The following is a 19,371-nucleotide window of genomic DNA, read 5'->3' as shown; positions in this document are numbered from 1 at the left end:
ATGGGAAATTTTTCTTCATTCCTGTACTTAACAACATAAGTTGAATTAGCATGCTGTTAAATGACAAACATCAGTTGCAAGCTAAATAAATCCTCCTGTCTACACAATTCTGAAATACTTTGGGATCCTTCAGGATGAAAAATGCTTAATAACAATCATGGTATGTTGTAATGAGTACTGTAATCTTTTCATTTATTCAATAATAAATTGATTCCTTCCAAGAGCTGATTTTTCCCTTGTGCCAGTCTCCAATATCCTTCCTTGATGCAGCAGTTAGAGATTAAATTGCTCCTGGGGCTAAGCTCCCAGGCACACAAATTCTCCAAGAATCAGGTTTACACTATTTTATCATTTGGTTCAGTGGTTGATCTTCATAACATCAGTTCAACTGGTGGAATCTTGAAACTGCAATCCCTTAGTTCAGCTCTAGAAGCAACTTCTTACTTCTTTTAACATCTCAGGGGGCTGCAGAGAATTCTCAGGTTGCCACTGGTGAGTGGAGTTCACCTAATAGCTATGATGCACTGATAAATTGTGAACCAAGAAACACAAAAAGAAGTAGCATTATCACATCCACAAGAAAGAACTCTGAAGCTTAAAAGAATTCAAATACAGCAGTGGAAGGAATTTTTCACCCTCCTTGACTCTGTATAATAGCAAGCTCCTTCCAATCCCTTCCTGAAAATGTCAAAATACTCTAGTTTTTCTGGGCTTTCTTCCCTCCTAGTTCTTAAACTCAGATTCCCAGAAAGGGCTCCTTCACAGGGAACACCCCCTTATTTTGGTGCAACTGTCAGCATGCACCCTTGCACAGGAGATGCAAGAGACCAGGAAAGCCCTTCAAGAAGCAAGAGGCAGGTCCTGGGCACAGCTTGCGGCCATTAAAGAGGTCATATTTATATTGGACAAGGCACTTGTTCTGTAATACAGCCAACAGACTGTAGAGCAGGCACTAAGACACCTAAGAAAAGCCTGTATGTGAGATCCAGCTGCCACGTGGAGCACTGGCCCGTCACCCGCTGCAGGATGGACTGCACACTTCACTCAGCTGCACCAGGGCTCAGCACAGCCTCAGCAGTGCCACTCCATTCTGCAAACTTCTGGTTTGAAGGCACTGAACACTAGGAAAGGAAGTTACACTGAGTACAAGGGAATGATACTTGAAGCCCAAGATCAGCACTTAGAAATTCAACCATCAATACTGCAACAAAAGCACTACTGCATGGAAGAACAGCTGTTTTGGACTGGGTTTCTCCATCACCACTCCCTTCTCTTTACTGCTCTCATTCATCCTCTTCTATCTCACTTAATATAGCATCCCTTTCCTTTGAAAAAGTCCTCTCTGTCCATAAAAACTTTGCCAGAGACAGGAAAATTGCTAAGCATCTTGTGTATAGAAGGCAGCCACAAAATTATCCCTGCTTTTAAATGTGCAAAACATTTTAACCTCACAAAAAGCAGCAGTGCCTCTTCTGCCCTTGTGTTCCTACAGGGGACACAGACAACAGCACATCTGCTCTCCTAAAGCCCCAACAGGCTTCCTGACAAGGAGTCTCACCTGTAAGCTATGACAGGTTAATTGGCATTAGTGCCCTTGAATTACCTGGCCAAATTCACATATCCACCCTCAGCCAATGCTTAACCAAGCTGCACACACTTTGCCATTTAAACTTCTCATCAGCTACTCCATCTGGTCCCCTAGGCAGTGTAATGAAAGGCTCCCATCTCGAGTTTACTTCTCAGGCATTGCACTGGCATGACTCCTCATTCTGGGAAACACAAGGCCAGCACGGACCTACAGGATGGTCACATCTATACAGCTGCCTCAGGTTTAGCAAAGGAACCAAAATCAAGGACATACATTAAGAAGTACTGGGAAGTGGGCCTTCCTCAATAAAATACAGCATTGTCACCTAAAATATCTATTAGTAGTGATTTAAAAGAGTTGGAGTGTGACTGCTATTTGGATTTGACACATGGTAAATGAGTGCTACTGGGGAAGGGGGAAAGAAGAGGGGCTAAATTACCCTTTTGACAGGTTCTGAAGAATGTTTTGGCTTGTTGAGCTACTGATACCTCAGAAGGGGTCTAAATACCTCACTTCTCAACATACAGCAAATTTCTCTAGCTGGCTTCCATGAAAGTAGTATCCTACTACTGCATGCACTAGAATACAATAGAGAACCCTAAATAATCTCTGAAAAAAATGGGGCTTCTACATGGCACAGTGTGACATCTTGTGGAGATACCAGTCTGGGACTGGAAACAAATTGTGACACTGCTGTAGTTCTTCCCCCTTGGCTAAAGCTGTTTTGAACCCAGTTGGGCTGGCTCTTTGGAGGAGCAATGTTGCATGAGTGTGGCATATACCGCATTCAAGTCAACAACTACTTCACTCCCTGTTTGTTGCTCTGACCCTTGCATCTTGACATACACATTCACTGAGTCAACTGAGTCTCAGCAGCACACCTTTGTATTCCCATCATACCTGAACACTGGAATCAACACTCCAAAATCAAAATTCTCTGAGTAATTCAGTGGAGCACTTCACACAACTCCTAGACCCATGAAAATAATTGGAGAAGACTTATTTGACCATTTATCAGATATTCTCTGCACCAGCCCCTCCAGCCTAATCTCACTGGCTTTGCCAGTTATTCCTTTGCTGTTTCAGATAGATTAAGCACCTGACTCCTTAGTAATGTAAAAGGTCTCAAAGCTTGCAAAGGGCTTTTTAGTATTTAAATATATACTGCTATGCTCAGTTTCCTATTATTATATCTCATTATATCCTTCCAAGCCTTCAGCAATTCTATTGAAACATCTTTTTTGAAGTATCTAGAATTTCTTAAAGGTCTCCCAACACACAGTCTCCTTCTTTGCCCACAGTATCTAACAATTGCACATCATCTTGTGATCTGGCAAAGGGAAACCAATTCCTGTCGGAGTGCAATATGTACACTCTATTCATATCTCTTCCTCCAGAAAGAGATGGCTCACTTGTAAACTTCGGGGCTGAAATCCATTGGAAAACAGTCAAAACAAATTTTTCATTCTGTTGCCACTGTAAATAAGAAACTGGCAGTAGCACACAAAGGGCTAAGAACACTGAACTAATGATGCTGTCTTCTTCCCAGAGACATGCCACCAGGAGACACACAAAAAGGAAAAGGCAACACATTTGGTCTCAGACAGGTGATAACCCAATTCATCTTGTAAGTGGTTAAAATTAACTGGTTCAGGCAGGGGAACACTCCATTGCAAACCCCCACACCAGCTCTCTGTAAAAATCAGATTTTGCTTAGCTGTACAGAGCTTTCACGTCCTTGCTGCTCAGAGATGGAGCAGCAGAGGAAGACTGTTCCTCCTTATAGCAAGTGCCTCTTAGCATTAGCTGTAGCAGATTTCAGTCCCTACAGGAATACAGCTTCCTCCCTTCCCACTGGGAGGATTAACACTTGTGCTCTCTACAAGCAACTGCTTGTCTTGCAACTCCAAAATAAGCACCTTTGAGGCGCCTACAGGATACACATTGCCTCTGGTTCCCTGCGCTCTTGTCAAGCTCTTGGGGCGATGCAAGCTGTCAGCCAAATGATCCCAGAGCAGAGGAGAGAGTAACACCGGTGCTATCCATGGACAGAGCAGGCTTGCTGTAATTGCTTCTAAAAGAAAATTCCACTGGGCCCAGGGGAGGGCAGAGACTGGCACGTGCCTGTAGATACTCTCACAGAAGATCTCTTATTCCTTTCAGCTTCTACTGTGCAAGCTTACTGACCTCCTGCAGTATTAATGAATTCCTCTCACCTCCTTGCTCTGACATCTGCTCAGGAGAACGGATGAGTAAGCAGGTAATCCAATTGGGCAGGAGCAAAGCCGTGAGCCAATTCTCCCACACAACTGTGTTACCCCTACTGCTCTTTGGCAATCCTTGCCCCTATAGGTCCTGCATTCCAAGAAAAAGCTTTTGGGCTTCCTGCCCTGAGGATGGCTGAACAGACCTTCTCCACCTCCAGCTTATTTTATTGCTCCTGTGTAAGTAAGTATAACATGAAAGGCTGACTTCTCATTTCTAAGATTTCAACATTGACAAAGCAAAAATGAAACCTTTATTTCTCTTCATCTCCTTCTTACTTTCTGTTAAGCTGGTTTAAAAAAACCAATTGCTCCCCCACACACAGAAAATTAGACCAGACAGAACAAAAGGATTCTGTGCAATAGGAACAAATCAGAACCAAATCAAACACTTCCAGTAAAACAAATTCTCAGGTAACCTTTGGAAAGTTAAAACAGGCAGTAATATTAGACAGCTGGAAATTAAGGACAGAAAATGTCCATTAATTTAATCCAGCTCATGTCAGGGCTAGGACAAGATTGGCTGATATAAGTTGATAACCAGTGCTTTTCTCTAGACTTTCTTTCAAAGGCATCAAACAAACTTTTATCGATTCCCTTCCAATACACATTCATATTCAATCAGTATAAATATTAAGACAATTCCTACTGATGGTCAGAAGAATTCTTCCTTGTCCAGGCATTTCTGCTACCACTACTTAACTTTCAGTTGCACATAAATTTTCTTCCCTAAGCATCCTAAGGCACGCACAGGATGCCTTTTTGCCTTTCCATGTTTTACAGTCTTTCAGTGGAGCGCTTCACTGTGGGAAGAGCAAAGATCATCTCTCCCACCTCTTTCATCTCCCATTCATACCATATCACTAAAGGATCTGCTAAAAATCAAGGAAAAAAGCAAGAATGTAGACAGCTTTTCTCATTCACTATGAGAATGTGTTCATCTCTCCTTGGCTCAAAATAGTATCTGACAAGAGTGAATCACATGAGTTCTGAAAAATTCACAAGAAATAAGCAAAGAAATCTATAGCTGCCTTCCTCAATCTCACTCCCTGACTGCCTTATTGACTTCTGCTGCCTGCATCGACCATTTGCAGCTACCTGTCTGCTTTTGCTTCCATTAAGGTAGCTACCAATAAAACATGAGAGGAGTGGGAAGAAAGGGAAGCACTGAATTACTGTGGGGACCTGCAGCACTGCCTCTCACTGAGGGGGATAAAGAGGGACCAATGAAAAAATACATAGCACAAAAATTGTTTGCCTTCATGAGAAGCCACTGAGCTAACCAAATATGAATAAAAATCATAGAATAGATTCTACTTTATTTATATAAATAATATAAAATATCCCAAAATATCTTCATCAGCTCTGGGGAAAAGAGAGGGGAGGAGACAACCTTCTGGAGCCTGTATACCCAGGATGCCACTAACCTCCAGAGCTGGGTCTGGAATTAAGAGGGCATTTATCGTCAGAACAGATTAATGTCCATTCTCCCATTAATTTACACTTTCAACAACTTAGCCTCCACTATGTTTCTGGCTCCAGTCTTCCCTCTACTCTTCTAATGTAGGAACTGTACCTACACTGTAGGAAGCTAAACCTGACATTGTTTACATGACTAAATACGCTAACCCAGAGACGAGGTCATAGTTGTATTTTTATGGAAAGGGAATCCAAGGACTGAAACCAAGCAATAAGCCAAAATATTTTGGAAGGGCTATAACCCTGTAATTCCAAGCCACAAAAGGACTGGTATGAACTTGGCTCCCATTTCTTTACAAGTCAAAGAGAAAAAATTTTATATATATATATATATATATAATATATATTTCTCCAAGCATTTGACTTTTTCCTCTATCCTTTTACTTCTCCTGACCCCATGTGTTTTCTGCTGCTTTAAGCTTCCCTCCTTGTGGACAATTGTATGTTGTTAAAAAGCTATACTTGATTTGAGAAGGAAAATAAAGAGAAAAGCACTAGCTTTTGTGTGTATGTATCTAGATAAAGGCTGACAGCTGGACTCAATGATTCTGAAGGTCTCTTACAATCTAAACAATTTTATGAGTCTATAGATGTGTATCTATAGGCACATCTTTCTCTACACAAGTGCACAGATGAAAACCCATGATGTTTGAGAACTAATCAAGAAATTACTATGCATTTATACCTACACATAAACAGCCTTAGTCCCTCACTGGAGCACTATATACCTATGAGTTTTTCCTTGGTGGAAAGCAAAACGCATGGAGAAGGCTGCTCACCCTGGCCTCAGCCCAGCGCAGAGTCAGCAAGCACCCTGTGCTCACATCCAGACCTGAAAGATGGAAAACACCTCCAGGTTTACAGTTTAAATGCCCACAAGAGGTAAGGAAATAAATGTTAGAGACCAAACATTAGAAATTATTTAAAAAATGGATCTCTGCCAAAAAAGAGAACATCATGCCTCTAAATAAATTTTTAAAGGAAAAACACCAAAATACAAACACTGAGTAATACTAATCTTTAATCGCAGATAAGTTGTAAATTTAGCCTGTGTAGAGCTCCAAAAGAAAAGCAACCAATCACAGTGTTATAAAGTTAAATTTTTTCAAATATCCTAAGAGTCAAAAAATGCTACAAATAAAATTTCTTGAGAGAGCACACCTGAAAACCATTCAAAGTCTTCTTAAACTTCTCAATTTAAAGCATCTTGTTTGCTTGTCATCATGTCTGACACAGAAAAAAACCCTCATGGAGGCTTAAAACATGTGTAGTTTGGTCCTCAAATGAAAATATGAGAAGATATGAGAATATCTCTGTAATACTACAGAGGATATTTTTTAAAGCTATATGTATATATTTCAGTTACATGTCAAACATACAGATTTTTTCAATACCATAACTGTAATTTTTTAACTTTGTTTTTTTTTTACACAGATAAGCAAAGATTTACATATTTCAAGGCCCACAAATGACAACCCAACCTTCACACTTCCATTCTAAAATGGTCTCCTTAAAAGCCAAAACAAATATGCTGTGTCCACCTTTTCCACAAAACAAGGCTACATAAATCAGTTTGTGTCCCATACAACAAGTTTTCCTGCAAGCAGAGAAAAAAAAAATAAAAGAAAATAAAAAGAAAAATAAATAAATGAATAAATAAATGCAACTTTCAAAATAAGCGTTCCTTTGCTACAGATAAAACTATTGCAATGGGAAGTTGTTCTACAGAATTGAGTGGAAATTGCACTGCAGAAGGCCTGACAGAGGATCAGGAAACCCACATACAGAGAAAGTGTAACTGTGAATGGCAAGTTCAGCCTTACTATGTGTCTTCTGTTTGCATCCACAGCAGTATTAAGCATCTGTCTTCCCCCAAGCAGCATCGGGAAGGGAGGAATCTTTTCGCATCAAGAACCATCTTGAGCAACACACTGTGGTCAAATTAAGTCAGTGAGTCACACCATAAAACCAAGAAAAATAAGACATGTGGTTACTTTTTCCTACTATGACCTTGATTCCATTCATGCAAAGCAAATGTTCCTAGAAGAAGCTGAAAGCCTGGCTATGAGGGAGGAAGGAACAAAATAAAAGAGAACAATTAACAGGATTTATTGGTTTGGTACACTTGGCACACAACTGCAGTGACTCCCCTCAGTCCTCCAGCATCCATCAAATCCATCCAAGGCTAGAACAAGTCACCAGTCTCATCCCACAGATTGAACTACTCAGTGAGTGTTTCCTTTGCTATGCAGTTACAGCATACCCAAAGTGCATCCCTGCAGTCTCCACTAACCAGAGGTAACCTGGTTAGTGGTAAACCTGGTCTTACATATCAGCAAGACAATTGCTCAAGAGAAATCTTAGGAGCAGGATCTTCTCACCTCTAAGGAAGCTTGAGATGAGAAGATTAAGTTACTTGGAGAGAAACCAAAGTAATTGAAACAAAAAAGGCAGTTCCTCATTTTTTTATGTAGCAGCCATTAGATTGATCTCAGAGCTCTGACAGGCTAAGACTAATGCTTTGGAAAAGGGAATACTAGTGAAGGATTCAGCAGTACCCAAAGAGGTGGCCAAACTAGCAGAAAATTAACCAGCCATGAGCAAGCTTCTAAATCAGGTACTTGATGGAACATACGACTGTAGGAAGATTCAGCCCAAAAGTCCCAAGTCACCTAATTCATGTGATGGACAGATGATACACTTCCTCTTCCCAGTCCAACACTCTGCCCTGGACGACAATAACTTTCCTCTGAGCAATGTTGCTAGGTCAGTGCCGCTGATCATCCTCAAGTCTCATGGTCCCACCCAGATGGCAGCCTGGGGTCCAATACTGTGCAAAAACTCATCACAGAGTGTGTACAATACCCAATAAATCCAAGAGCCCATTCAGCACCTATGTGCACACATATAAACATAATCCACTCCTTACAAGCCAAAAACTATTACATGATAATTTTGTCACCACAGAGCTGCTTTGGGCCTTGTTGTAAATTGGACTCTCTAAGAGCTTACAAACCACATTCTAATTCCTCACAGCCAGACAGGCACTTAAACAAGGGTCAGGCTGGAATATAAATGTTGCATATCTACACTGCCAATGCTTCAGAGCTGTTAAATTCCCTCAGATGAGAACTGGACCAAAGTCAGTTTGAGTGAAGTGCTGTGCATCTGGTTCACAGATCTCTCATATTGCAACCACAACACTTTCCCTTCCCTCTTTGAAGTATTTTATATGAAACATGGTCTCTACATCCCCTCTTTAGTTTCTCCTCTCCTTTGATCTAGGCAGGATAAAGTAGGATAATCATATTTTTCTTCAAGATGAACAAAATCTCAATTTCCAATAAAGAATGACTCATTTAAAGAAAGGCAAATGTACAATGGTTGGAAAGCAAAATGGGGAGAGACAGAGATGGTGGTCATAACCCCATAAATCCACTGCCACTCACTATATTTGAGTATCAGAATGGAATACTTTGTCTGAATATTGCCTTTTTTTTCCCCCCTCTCTTTTTGCTTCTCTTCTGTTTCTTGTAATTTTAGCATAGGGAAAGAGGGAAAAAAAAAAAAGTTTTGCTTCCAAAACTATTCCAAATTATTGATCCATCAGTTCTTCTGTGCTTCTCAAATAATGAGCGGTATATAGGCAACATACATGTAACCCAAATCCTGTACTTCCTTAAATTCTTTAAAATTTTGAAAATATCTCTGGATCTGAAGATGCAATTACTGGTCTGCACACCAAAAAGGCAGGAGAATAAATTTAAAGCAGAGCTGATATCAGAAGATATTTTGATAGCACAAGGGAAGATTTTGTCATGCAGAAAAACAGTTCCAGATAAAATAGAGATCTTGCTTAGCTTTTGATCATACAATGACCAGATTACAAGAAAGCTCTGCAGCTGTTTTGCTAGTTAAAGAAAGCAATAGCTGGAGGATTTTAAAATAAAAAGCATGTAACCCTAAAATGAATTATAGACAGAATGGAAAGCTATTAAGCCATTTACCCAAACATAGGATTTGACTGTCTTTCTTCTTGTGCCCAAGAAGTCAGGCTGAACTCATAAGGGTTATGGAAAAAGCTGGTCCCAGACATCAGCACACCCCAAGGCTTGGCAAGTCAGGCCTTGGCATCCCACCAGAGGCAGGAACTACAATAATGTAGATGATGCATCAGAAGAGGAAGGACCAATTTGTATTAGTCATGGACTTTGTGGCAAAGGTGGCAGCAACAAAACATGAAACAAGACAATAGGAAATTGCATGGCATTACCTTTAATAGCATATTATCAAGACCCAGCTGCATATACCATACTGGCTTCTTTTCAGTTTCTGTTCATTTTTTTCATTGACAAGCACACAAAGCAGCAACTTCACTAGTTATTCAACAGTAAAAATGGAATTTGCATCCTAACCAGTTCCAAAAGTAAAAAGGTGTGTGGTTTCCATCAAAAAGGCAAAGACAAGGGAAGCATAGCCACACCCCCAACCAAATATCATATACCCCACCCCCAGATTCTTCCTGTGGGTGTAAGGTTTATTTCTAATTCCCACTTTCTGCTCCTTATGGAACATCTTCCTCAGTCTGGTTATGTGCAGCACTGAGCTCTCATCCATACATGACACCTTCAGCTGTACTTGCAATACTAAAACATATTTCATTGAAAATTCCCAGATCTTAAAAAAGGAAAAAATGTTTCCAATCCTCCTGTTTTGGCTCCCACTAGTGCTAGAAGCTAGCCAGGTGGGCACTGGCAAGAAGAGCCAGAGGCAGCAGGGCAGCACAACCTTAGTGAACCTTGACATCAGCATTCCCACCATTAACAGCTTCCTTGCATCAGGAATACATCTGACTCACTGAAACAGGTAAAATAAGAGCAGGAAATGTATTTATTATGTGTAAAAAGAGTGCAGTCGAGTTCCTTTCCCCACCTACTCCATACTTTACTGATTCAACTCGAGATAGTATTCATTTGTGAAGGAAAAAAATAGGCATACAATTTATCTGCTGAAAGCACTGTCTGATTATGAAAGGAATGTCCAAATTTAAAACATGACTGGTAACAATTCTTGCAATTAAAAGTATTTAACCCTACCCATAATGCTGTTACTCATCAAAAAAAATAAAAAAATAAAAAAAACCAAAAAAAAACCCCAAGAACAGAAAAGAAACCAAAAAGCCACCACCAAAACACCAGTATTCACATAGAATTTGGAAAACTACATAGATGAGACATTGTATGGCCAAGTATTCTTAACTTCAAAAATTTATTGGGCTGTTTGCATACCCTAAGATGGTCTTCAGGCCAAGACAAACCAAAATTCAGAGTCTCAGCTTGTAAAATATCTATATAAAATGTTGCACAATAGAAAAGTGCCAGACCAGCAAACCAAGCATAAGAAATCTGTAACACTGAGAATAACGGCACAGAACGTACAAAATTTACTCCTAACATGTTGTGCTGCTTATTTTTTTTATTTTTTTTTTGCTACAGGAAGAAGTACAATAACTAAAGACTTTTTTCTGTGTAAGATAAGAGCCCAGCTCAAAGCCAAGTCAAGCTAATGATAGTAATGGGCACTGAATTACATTCACTTTAACAATAAACAAAATGCTTTTAATCAAATCTTGCATCATTCTTCACAATACTTCATTGCATTATGGTTTAAGCTATGCAAATTTAAATATATTTCTTTCTAAAGGAAATTAAATAAAAATTCAGATTAGCAATACTTACCTATAAACTTCAGAACAAAATTTAAGACATCAAGAAAACTTGAAAATAAACACACTGCTTCAGAGGACAGAAAATTCTAAATATCACTGCACTAAAAAGGTGATTTAACATGTCACAGCAGTTTTGAGAAAAAATTAACTTCTTTTAAATATTAAAAAAAAGGAGGCCACACATACAGATGTTACAATAGCTGTTCTGTGCTATTTATTTTTATATAAAATCCACTCTTTAATGCTGTCCAAATATTTTTCAGGTGTCACAGACTTCTGAACTAAGCAAACACATCAAAGAAATGTGAGGGAACCAACTATGCCTTGGCAGCTGACAAAAGCATCTTTTGACAGTGAGGAGTCAGGAAGGCAAGTTCAGACTGTGGGACATGCTTCTCCACAGCAGCTTTCTGCTACAATGGGCAACAGTGGGAAGGCCAGCAGTGCTGACCTGAAATGAATAATTTTAAGTTCAACCACTGTTAACATGAGACAGGCAGTCCCATTCCTTCGAATACAGCCCCTTCAGCCAACCTGCAGATATAGGCAGGAATCATTTTGTTGGTTCTTTTCAGATTGTAAGGTCGGTATCTCCAAAGATATAAAAAACATCAGCTAAATTTTCAGCTGATGAAATCAAGGCAGACTGGGTTAAAACAACTCACACAAGATTATTATGTGTTATTATTATTATACTAGTTTTACTAGTGCAGGAGCATAAATTCTGTACTCAAGATATGAAACACAATGTCTAGACTTGTGTTCTTTAGTATGTTCTACCTCTCTGCAGTGGTAACTGCCCTTCCAACACAACAGCCAGCACATGAAGCTTTCAGTCTGGTCCAGCTGGCAGGAGGGCTGGAGGTCCTGCTCTCAAATCAGCAGAATTTCACAGTGGGATGAAATCCAAAAGTCACTCAGATTTAGGCAGTCACATTTTTCCCCAGTTAGCCAAGACAAAGAGACAGAGGTTTTCACAAAAGAGGTGGTTTTCCTCTGGCACAGAGTCATCACCATCTGGGCACAGAACAAATACCCTCCATTTCCTAGGTTTTACATAAGCTGGGGGTTGCTAGGAACCTAATAACTGTGTATTTTCAGTTTTATTTGTTATTAATCCTGATGAAATTTTCTGGTCATGGATCAAAGTTCTTTAAAAGTATGTGAAATTAAATATGCCATGTCTCAGTCTGTTGTTAAGGCAACTGAATATTCAGAGTTAGCAGAAAATAAATATTCATTTGCTTACAGTGCTATTATTTTTGACCAGAATTTCTCCCACTCAACCAATTTTCCTTTTTGATCCCAAAAGGGTCAAGACAGAAGAGGGGGAAAGGGTTGTCTGCATACTTTATCAAAAAGAACCGTACCAACTTTCCATGTCCAAGGAAAATTAAGGAAGGGTTGTAGACATACAAAGCCCATCAACATCCCCCAACATTGTTCCTCCCAAGACCACCCCTATTTCAATAATGCAAGCGGACCAGAATGCATATAGAAGGCAAAGCAAAGCAAAAGGAGCTGGGATTTCTCTGCTCAGCTCCAAATTCTACCATAGCTGGTTGGGACAACAGGCAAATAGCTAAGTGCAAGATTTAAATGTTTTAGTGTTATCAAAATGGCTTAACTTGTATTTCTGATTTGAACCACATTAGTCCCGAAGCTTAGAGATATTTATTAAATTATCTGTGTAATTCAGCAAGTGAGAGGGGAAGTGTAATTGCTTGGTCACTGCACAACAAAGAAAAACAAACCAAACAAAAACACCTCCATTAGTCACATCACAATGAAGATGCAGGTTGCCTGTTACTTGTGACAGCTGTCTTTAATCTTTCCATACTTTGGATTCCCACCTCCAGAAAGGCCAGTGACACACACAGTCCCTGTTGAACTCATCAAATTGCTTTTCCTTAAAGGAGCAGAAGAACAGAGTCCTTCTCTCCTGTTCATATACTAAACCATAATTCAGGGCCAAGAGTATCTATTAATTCAGAATAAAAAGCCTTATCAAGGTAGTTTTCTAATTAAAGTGAAACAAACTAGACCTATATACAATTATAACATCATTCAGCTTTCCATTTCGTAAATGTACAACTATCCCTGCTTCCATTTTACTTCTGGCCCAACTTAATTCTGACTTCACTGCAAAATAATACTGTACATTTCTCCATGCTCTTGTTCTTGTCTTTTTTACTCTCTCACCTGATAACTTCATTACTTTTCCTCTCCATCCATGTTCTCATTTTTTTCACTTCTAAATATATCCCTTACTTCACTAAGTCTCTCTTTTTGACAACTTTTCCTTCCTTTCCTACACCAGAGACTCGCTCTACTATCATTCTCTGTGAGCTCATGCCAAATTCAGAGCCTGAGAATTGTACTAAGACCTTATGACTAGAAAATGAAATTTTCATTCAGTATGGTAATGGCAGTGTAGCAATCTGGGCACTCTTCTATCCTTTTTAATTAGGTCTTACTTTCCAGAGAATCTGCCCACAAAACTTTCAAACATAATTCTCAAGAGATTTCCATGCCCATTTTACTGGCCTGAGAACACCACACCTAAAATCAAATTAAAAATCCCAAACCCTCGGAACTTCAGCCATGGCTGAACTGCAAGTGGCTGGAAGAGGGCAGATGCTCAGGGATGTCCATCTAGCTCTATAGTCACTCCTACAAATCTTCTCCAGCTGTCACCACTTTAAAGATTTTCACTGATTAATTCTGTTTCATTCAGAAATAACAGAACAACCCCTAAAAAGTAAAGCCAAACTTTAAATAAAGGCAAATTTCAGAAATGTATTGAATTTTGTTTAAGCTACAAACATTAAGCAGCAAACATCATTCTGTCTCTGCAAGCTGTCAATCTTGAGTATATCAAGGACAGCTAGCTTGCTTTCTTTAGTTTTTCGCAGAGGCAATTCAATATAGGTAGGTAGTTCCTTCCTTTCTCTTATCACTCCTATTCAGCCATTTCTGCAGGAATTGAGGACTATCTAATTTTCAGATTCCTGCACATTCTTTCTCACATTCTCTTGCACTGCAATTCTTTCAAAACTGGATTGTCAAATGAATAGTATTTATCTTGAGTGATCTTCCAAGAGGAAACACAATGTAGACTCCTTCCCCACTAACTATTTTTGTTATCTTATTCTGCACATTAAAAAGTAACCAAATCATTTTGTCCCTCTATGAAAAGGGAATTTCACTGCTCAATTTTGTATTCAGGCAATACATAGTCTGCTCACATTGGCCATTCAGAGAAGCATCACTTTTGATAAACATAAAAAGGTAACTCCTTGTCTGCTTTCCATTCAAACATTACCCATGACTACTGCATTTTGAATCCTCAATCACTACAAATCCCGCTTAGGAAACAATGAAGGTTTTTTACTGGGACAACTCTTCCTGCTGATTGTCCAAACCTGTGACACATGTCAGTTCTAAAAAGACCACAAAACAGACTGGAGGGAAAGAATTATTAAAGAAATATAGGTAGAGATGAACAGAAACCAAGTATTTGTATAGGAACTGAACTATGCTCTGAGAATTTATGTATACAAACTATATATAGTTAAACAATGGCAATTTATACACTTTTTAACACACTAAACATTTAACCATAATGATATCTAATAGCAGAGAGTCAGATTATAGAGTTACTGTGCAAGTAAACAAAGAGATAATAGTATGAAATAAAAAAGTAAAAATCAACAAGAATTAGGAGATGCACACCATGTTAATTTCATTCATTATAAAAGTTTATCTACAGTTGTCTTTGTAGACAGGAGATCTGGGGACAAATCTGTGATCACATGTTTCTGTTCCACAAGCAAGTCCTCTCATCCATCAACAAAAAAATGGACAAAGAGCAGTGGCTGCCTCCCATTAAATGAGCAAAGGCCAGTGATACATTTGAGGTGTTTTTGGTCTCCATAAGAGTAAATAAGATCTTCTCAATAGATTCCCTGGGAGATTACATACATACAGATAGCTGTTCAAGTACTGCTAACACCAGGAGGGCCAAACATACTGCTGACAGGAGGAAAAATGTTGAAGCTGCAGTGGATTAGCTAAATTCAGCTTGCTTGTCCTTCTACCCCTGTCCAGCTCAGACAGACCTCTTCTGCTCCAGGTAGGGTCAAAAAATAAGATGAATGCTCAAGCAGATAAGAAATTCAATCTTTGGACTATCCAACTCAGTAGCCAGTTATGTTATACTTTTTATCACATAGTTACCAATTCAAGTCTAACCCACATCCAGTACCATAAGTCAGTTTATTGTAGTCAGATTCTTAGACACAAAGTCTCCATAGCAATACAGCAGCAGTTCCTTACCAGTTCCTTACTAGTTCTTTTCTTTTCTTAAATATATATTTTTATATATATATTATTTATTTAATATATTTATATTTTATATTATATATCTTATATATATTATATTTATTTTATATATATATATTATATAATTCTTTTCTTAAATATATACATGTTGTGGACAGTAACTTACAGCTCCATCTCACTAGACAAATGTGCAGTATAAAAACAACAGAGACAGATCTACCATCCCTCTAGCTTGCTATCTAGAGAGAAGAAATTCACGAAAGTTTGAGATAAGCAACTTCTGGTCAAATAGCAAACTGGTAACCAAACGCAAGCAATACTTCAATTCCCTGATTTTGTTACTGAGGACTACAGCAGCAGGAAAAGAGTTCAGGAGTCAAAATACCTCACCTTAGTTACACACGATAGAAAACATGAACATAATTGACCTAGGTAGTCTAACAACACTTCCTGGCTTCAAGCCTGAATCCAGTCTGGAATTTAAATCATTAAATAAATAGTGTGGCATGTAGTCTGGCTGGAGCTCTACACACCTAATCTTTTCCTTAAGATTTGTCCTGGGGTCCTAAATGTAAGAACTCCCAGACAATAAGTGCAGGCAAATGATTCTACCCTGAAACCCTTCAGACCAAAGTCTCCAAATATCCTGTACAGCCCTTTGGGAAGGGAACAGATAGGTCCTCCACAGCACTTCTTCACTCTAGCCTGGGCATTACACCAGTCTGTAATGCTATTTGCATCTCCGAAACCCCGCAGATTTACCACGTTCCCTTGGCTCAGGAAAGCCTTATAGGTCTCAACTCTAAATCCCACCTTCTAAGAATTTTAACTCCCATCTTATCCCAAGAAATCCTAAAGATAATGATTTTAACAGTAAATCAGGCATTCCTGTTGATTCTCACTCAGAGTTAGGGAACACTGCAGGACCGCCTTTCCTCAGGGGTGGGAACTGAGGGGAATAATGTGACCAGCAAGACCAGAGCCTTACTAGCCAGGCTCTGTCCCACAGTACAGAAAGAACAGAAAGAAGACAAACCTGGAAAGAGCAGCCACATCCAACTAAGAGTCCAGCTCTTAAAGCAGCATCGTAATGACGAGGCAGTTCCAAAGCCAAATTGGGAAATCAATCCATTCGTTAGAGCTAAGATGAGGTCTTGCAATTGCCAGGCATAACCATGGTGATGAAGCTGGGCCAAAAGCCAAGCCAGGAAGTCAAAGGCCACAAGCTGAAGTCCAGATGACACTATCCCATGGCTAGGCACTGGCATTGCTGCAGCTATCAAAAACCAGTAACCCTTCTCCATCATAACTCAGAAAGAAAGATTCAAGCGCCAATGCTGAGCTTAAATAGAATTCCTGGGCCCACAGGTGTGGGCCCCAGCTGAGGCTCATCAGGGCTATTACAGCTTATTAGTGTACTTAGAGCCCAAACACACCTGCAGTGTCCAGCCTAAGGAAGTCTAAAAAACAAAAGAAAACCCCAGAACCAGTGTCCAACCCTAACAGGACCCTAAAAGCTCCAAAGCACAACTTAAATCTGGGAGAACCCCTTGAGCCCTGTGTAATCTTAGCTAAGAGACTTATATACCACCAACCTAACCTCTTACAAATGCCAGCTATGGTTGCCCTCCCACACTACAAATCCTCCAAAAAGGAAGACAATCCCTTTTCACAGCTCCAGTAGCCCCGTTCAGTGGTGTGCTCCTGCTCCAGACAGCATAGCCCCATCACCTGGGGTCTTAAGCCCTGCCCTGCAGCAGGAATCAGTCTAGGTAGCACATGACTGAGCTATTACATCATTTTTTTCAAGAGAGTGGGACAACCCAATATGAGTTAGGTGACTTAGCACTCTTAACCAAACAGACCTCTATTGTTGACTCTCAAGCCATAGCTAAGATACTTTCTACAGCTTTAACTGTAGGCACAGAAATCATGCTATGTAAGAAGAGGCCCTTTTCCATTTCATGAGAACCTCCCCAGACTCCTCAGCTGAGTGGACCAGGGTATAACAGTTGTAATGACTTCAGTACAGACTAACAGGTCCAGAAATTTTAGAAATCACTTGCAATAAATATGGCAAGTACATAGGGGAAAAGGCAGGAGAAAACTAGAAGGCAGTCTCACACAGGCTGACACTTCATTTTCTCCAATAATAAGCAGGAAATATTCTACAGAAATATCTGTAGAATTCAGATGCAGAATCAGCCTGCATTCTTAGCAATAGCACTGGAGCCTCTGCTCCTCACAGTGGGGAACAGCAGATGGAGAATGGGGATGGAGGCTATCCATCTGATGAGTTCTAGACAGAAAGGCTTCAATCTCCTGTTATGTTCATCACAGACCAGTTACCAGTGCCTAATTCACCTAAAAATAATAATATTAACAACATTTAAAAAAAAAAAAAAAAAAAAGGTTGAATATCAAGATCAAAGTAATGGTAGACAAGTTACACTGGTAAATGTCCCTTGACAGCATTACAGCTGAGTGCTGTATCAATAGGCTCAACAGCTCAGGCAGGGGAAAATCTTCCTGTCTGCAAAAGTAATGCCTTTTTATTCGCTCAGCCACAGTCATGCCTTAAAAAGTTAACATTAGATTATAAAAATCTAATATCTCACCTTCCAGAAAACCTTGCACTTTCTCAACCCCTGGAAGTGTTCGTCAGTCATTCACCTCAGAAATAAAGACCCCATCCAGGGAGCTGAAATATGTGGGTTATGCACTGAGAAAATATATTAAAATCTTTATTGGCTGCTCCATCCAGCCGAGTCTTTTCACATAAAGAATACAGCCCCCATGACACTAATTTCCCCCTTTGAGCTGAGTGTTCTGTGAAAGTCTGTGGCTCCAAAGCAGACTGAAATGCAGCTACAGATATGTGGAGCCAAGCTTGCCCCTGGCCACACTGTCAGGGCAGACAGGCCTCTGTGTCTATGCTGGGAGCCCTCACATGGCCCTGGCACCTCTGGCAAGCCCTGCCTGCAGCAGCCCCACTCCATCAAAGCCCATTTGCTACCTCTTACCCAAAATACGACCATTCAAAAATGGCCTCTCTCCTTTGAAAAACATTTCAACACATTCTTCTGTAGCAAGGTCTCACACCACAACAAACATCATGATGGGGGTTCATCAATGTCCAGAACTGAAACCTTATCTGAGCCAAGACATACGAGGCTCCCCTAATTTGGGATTTAGGGGAGATATATGAGAGGCATTAATTGATAGTTTTCTCCAAGTCACAGCTTATTTTTACAGACATTTTGTTCTAGACTTCAGTTAAATAACAAAGGAAGAGAAGGGATAATGGAGGAGGCTGACAAAGAGATGAAGAGGATTGTGTCTCAGAAGCCCAAGTCAAATGGATACAGATGGATGGATGGATGGATGGATGGATGGATGGATGGATGGATGGATGGACAGTCAGACATATATATATATATATATATATTAAAATATATACATATATATTTATATTACACACTCACAAACAAAGGATCAGTTTTTGTGTCCACATCTTTCCACTGGGTGCTGTCCCACATTTACATGTTGTCTTGGGCAAGAGAATACTCCTAATTGTTCTTATATAATATTCCAATAGTGTTACCATGAGAAAAGCCCCATTTTACACTGCTGATCCCTTTCACAGTTGGCTTTTATCTTGCAGCAGTGAAAGTGGTGGCTCATGACCAATCATTTTTCCCATACTTCTCACATTTCTTACACAGGTTTTACAAAAAAATCATCATCCACAGCAAAAGCTGTTTTTTCCATCCTCCTTGTTTGTTACATAGGAACACAAAAATGTTTTACTCCAGGCTGATAGTCTGAGGATTTCCCTTCACAAGAGTCACTGTCAGGTTCACCTCACAGTGACTCCTATCAGACCACAGATCTAGAAATGCTTTTGCTTCTTTGAAGATGCCAGCTCATAGTGCCTTGCATGGTTCTGCATCTAACTCCAAATAGCA

At 39.7% G+C, this 19,371-nt stretch overlaps 1 protein-coding gene across 3 annotated transcripts in view; it reads right to left on the bottom strand.

Moving 5' to 3' along the window:
- The window catches only part of NRXN3 (neurexin 3), a 972,437-nt gene that overhangs the window by 807,440 nt on the left and 145,626 nt on the right, over nt 1-19,371 (bottom strand). The window contains exon 1 of one of the 3 annotated variants that reach the window (XM_086893499.1): nt 16,440-17,014. The exons of the other annotated variants lie outside the window; for them this stretch is intronic. Coding sequence (XP_086749625.1) covers nt 16,440-16,710 — 271 coding nt within the window. The 5' untranslated portion in view covers nt 16,711-17,014. Of the gene's footprint in view, nt 1-16,439; nt 17,015-19,371 lie in introns of those variants that run through there. 3 annotated transcript variants of the gene reach the window in all.

Source organism: Cyanistes caeruleus, chromosome 6, assembly GCF_971803275.1.
Source record: "Cyanistes caeruleus chromosome 6, bCyaCae1.hap1.1, whole genome shotgun sequence".
Lineage (NCBI taxonomy): Eukaryota > Metazoa > Chordata > Aves > Passeriformes > Paridae > Cyanistes > Cyanistes caeruleus.
The sequence above is the reverse complement of the archived record's forward strand: the minus strand, read 5'-3'. Positions and strand labels throughout refer to the sequence as shown.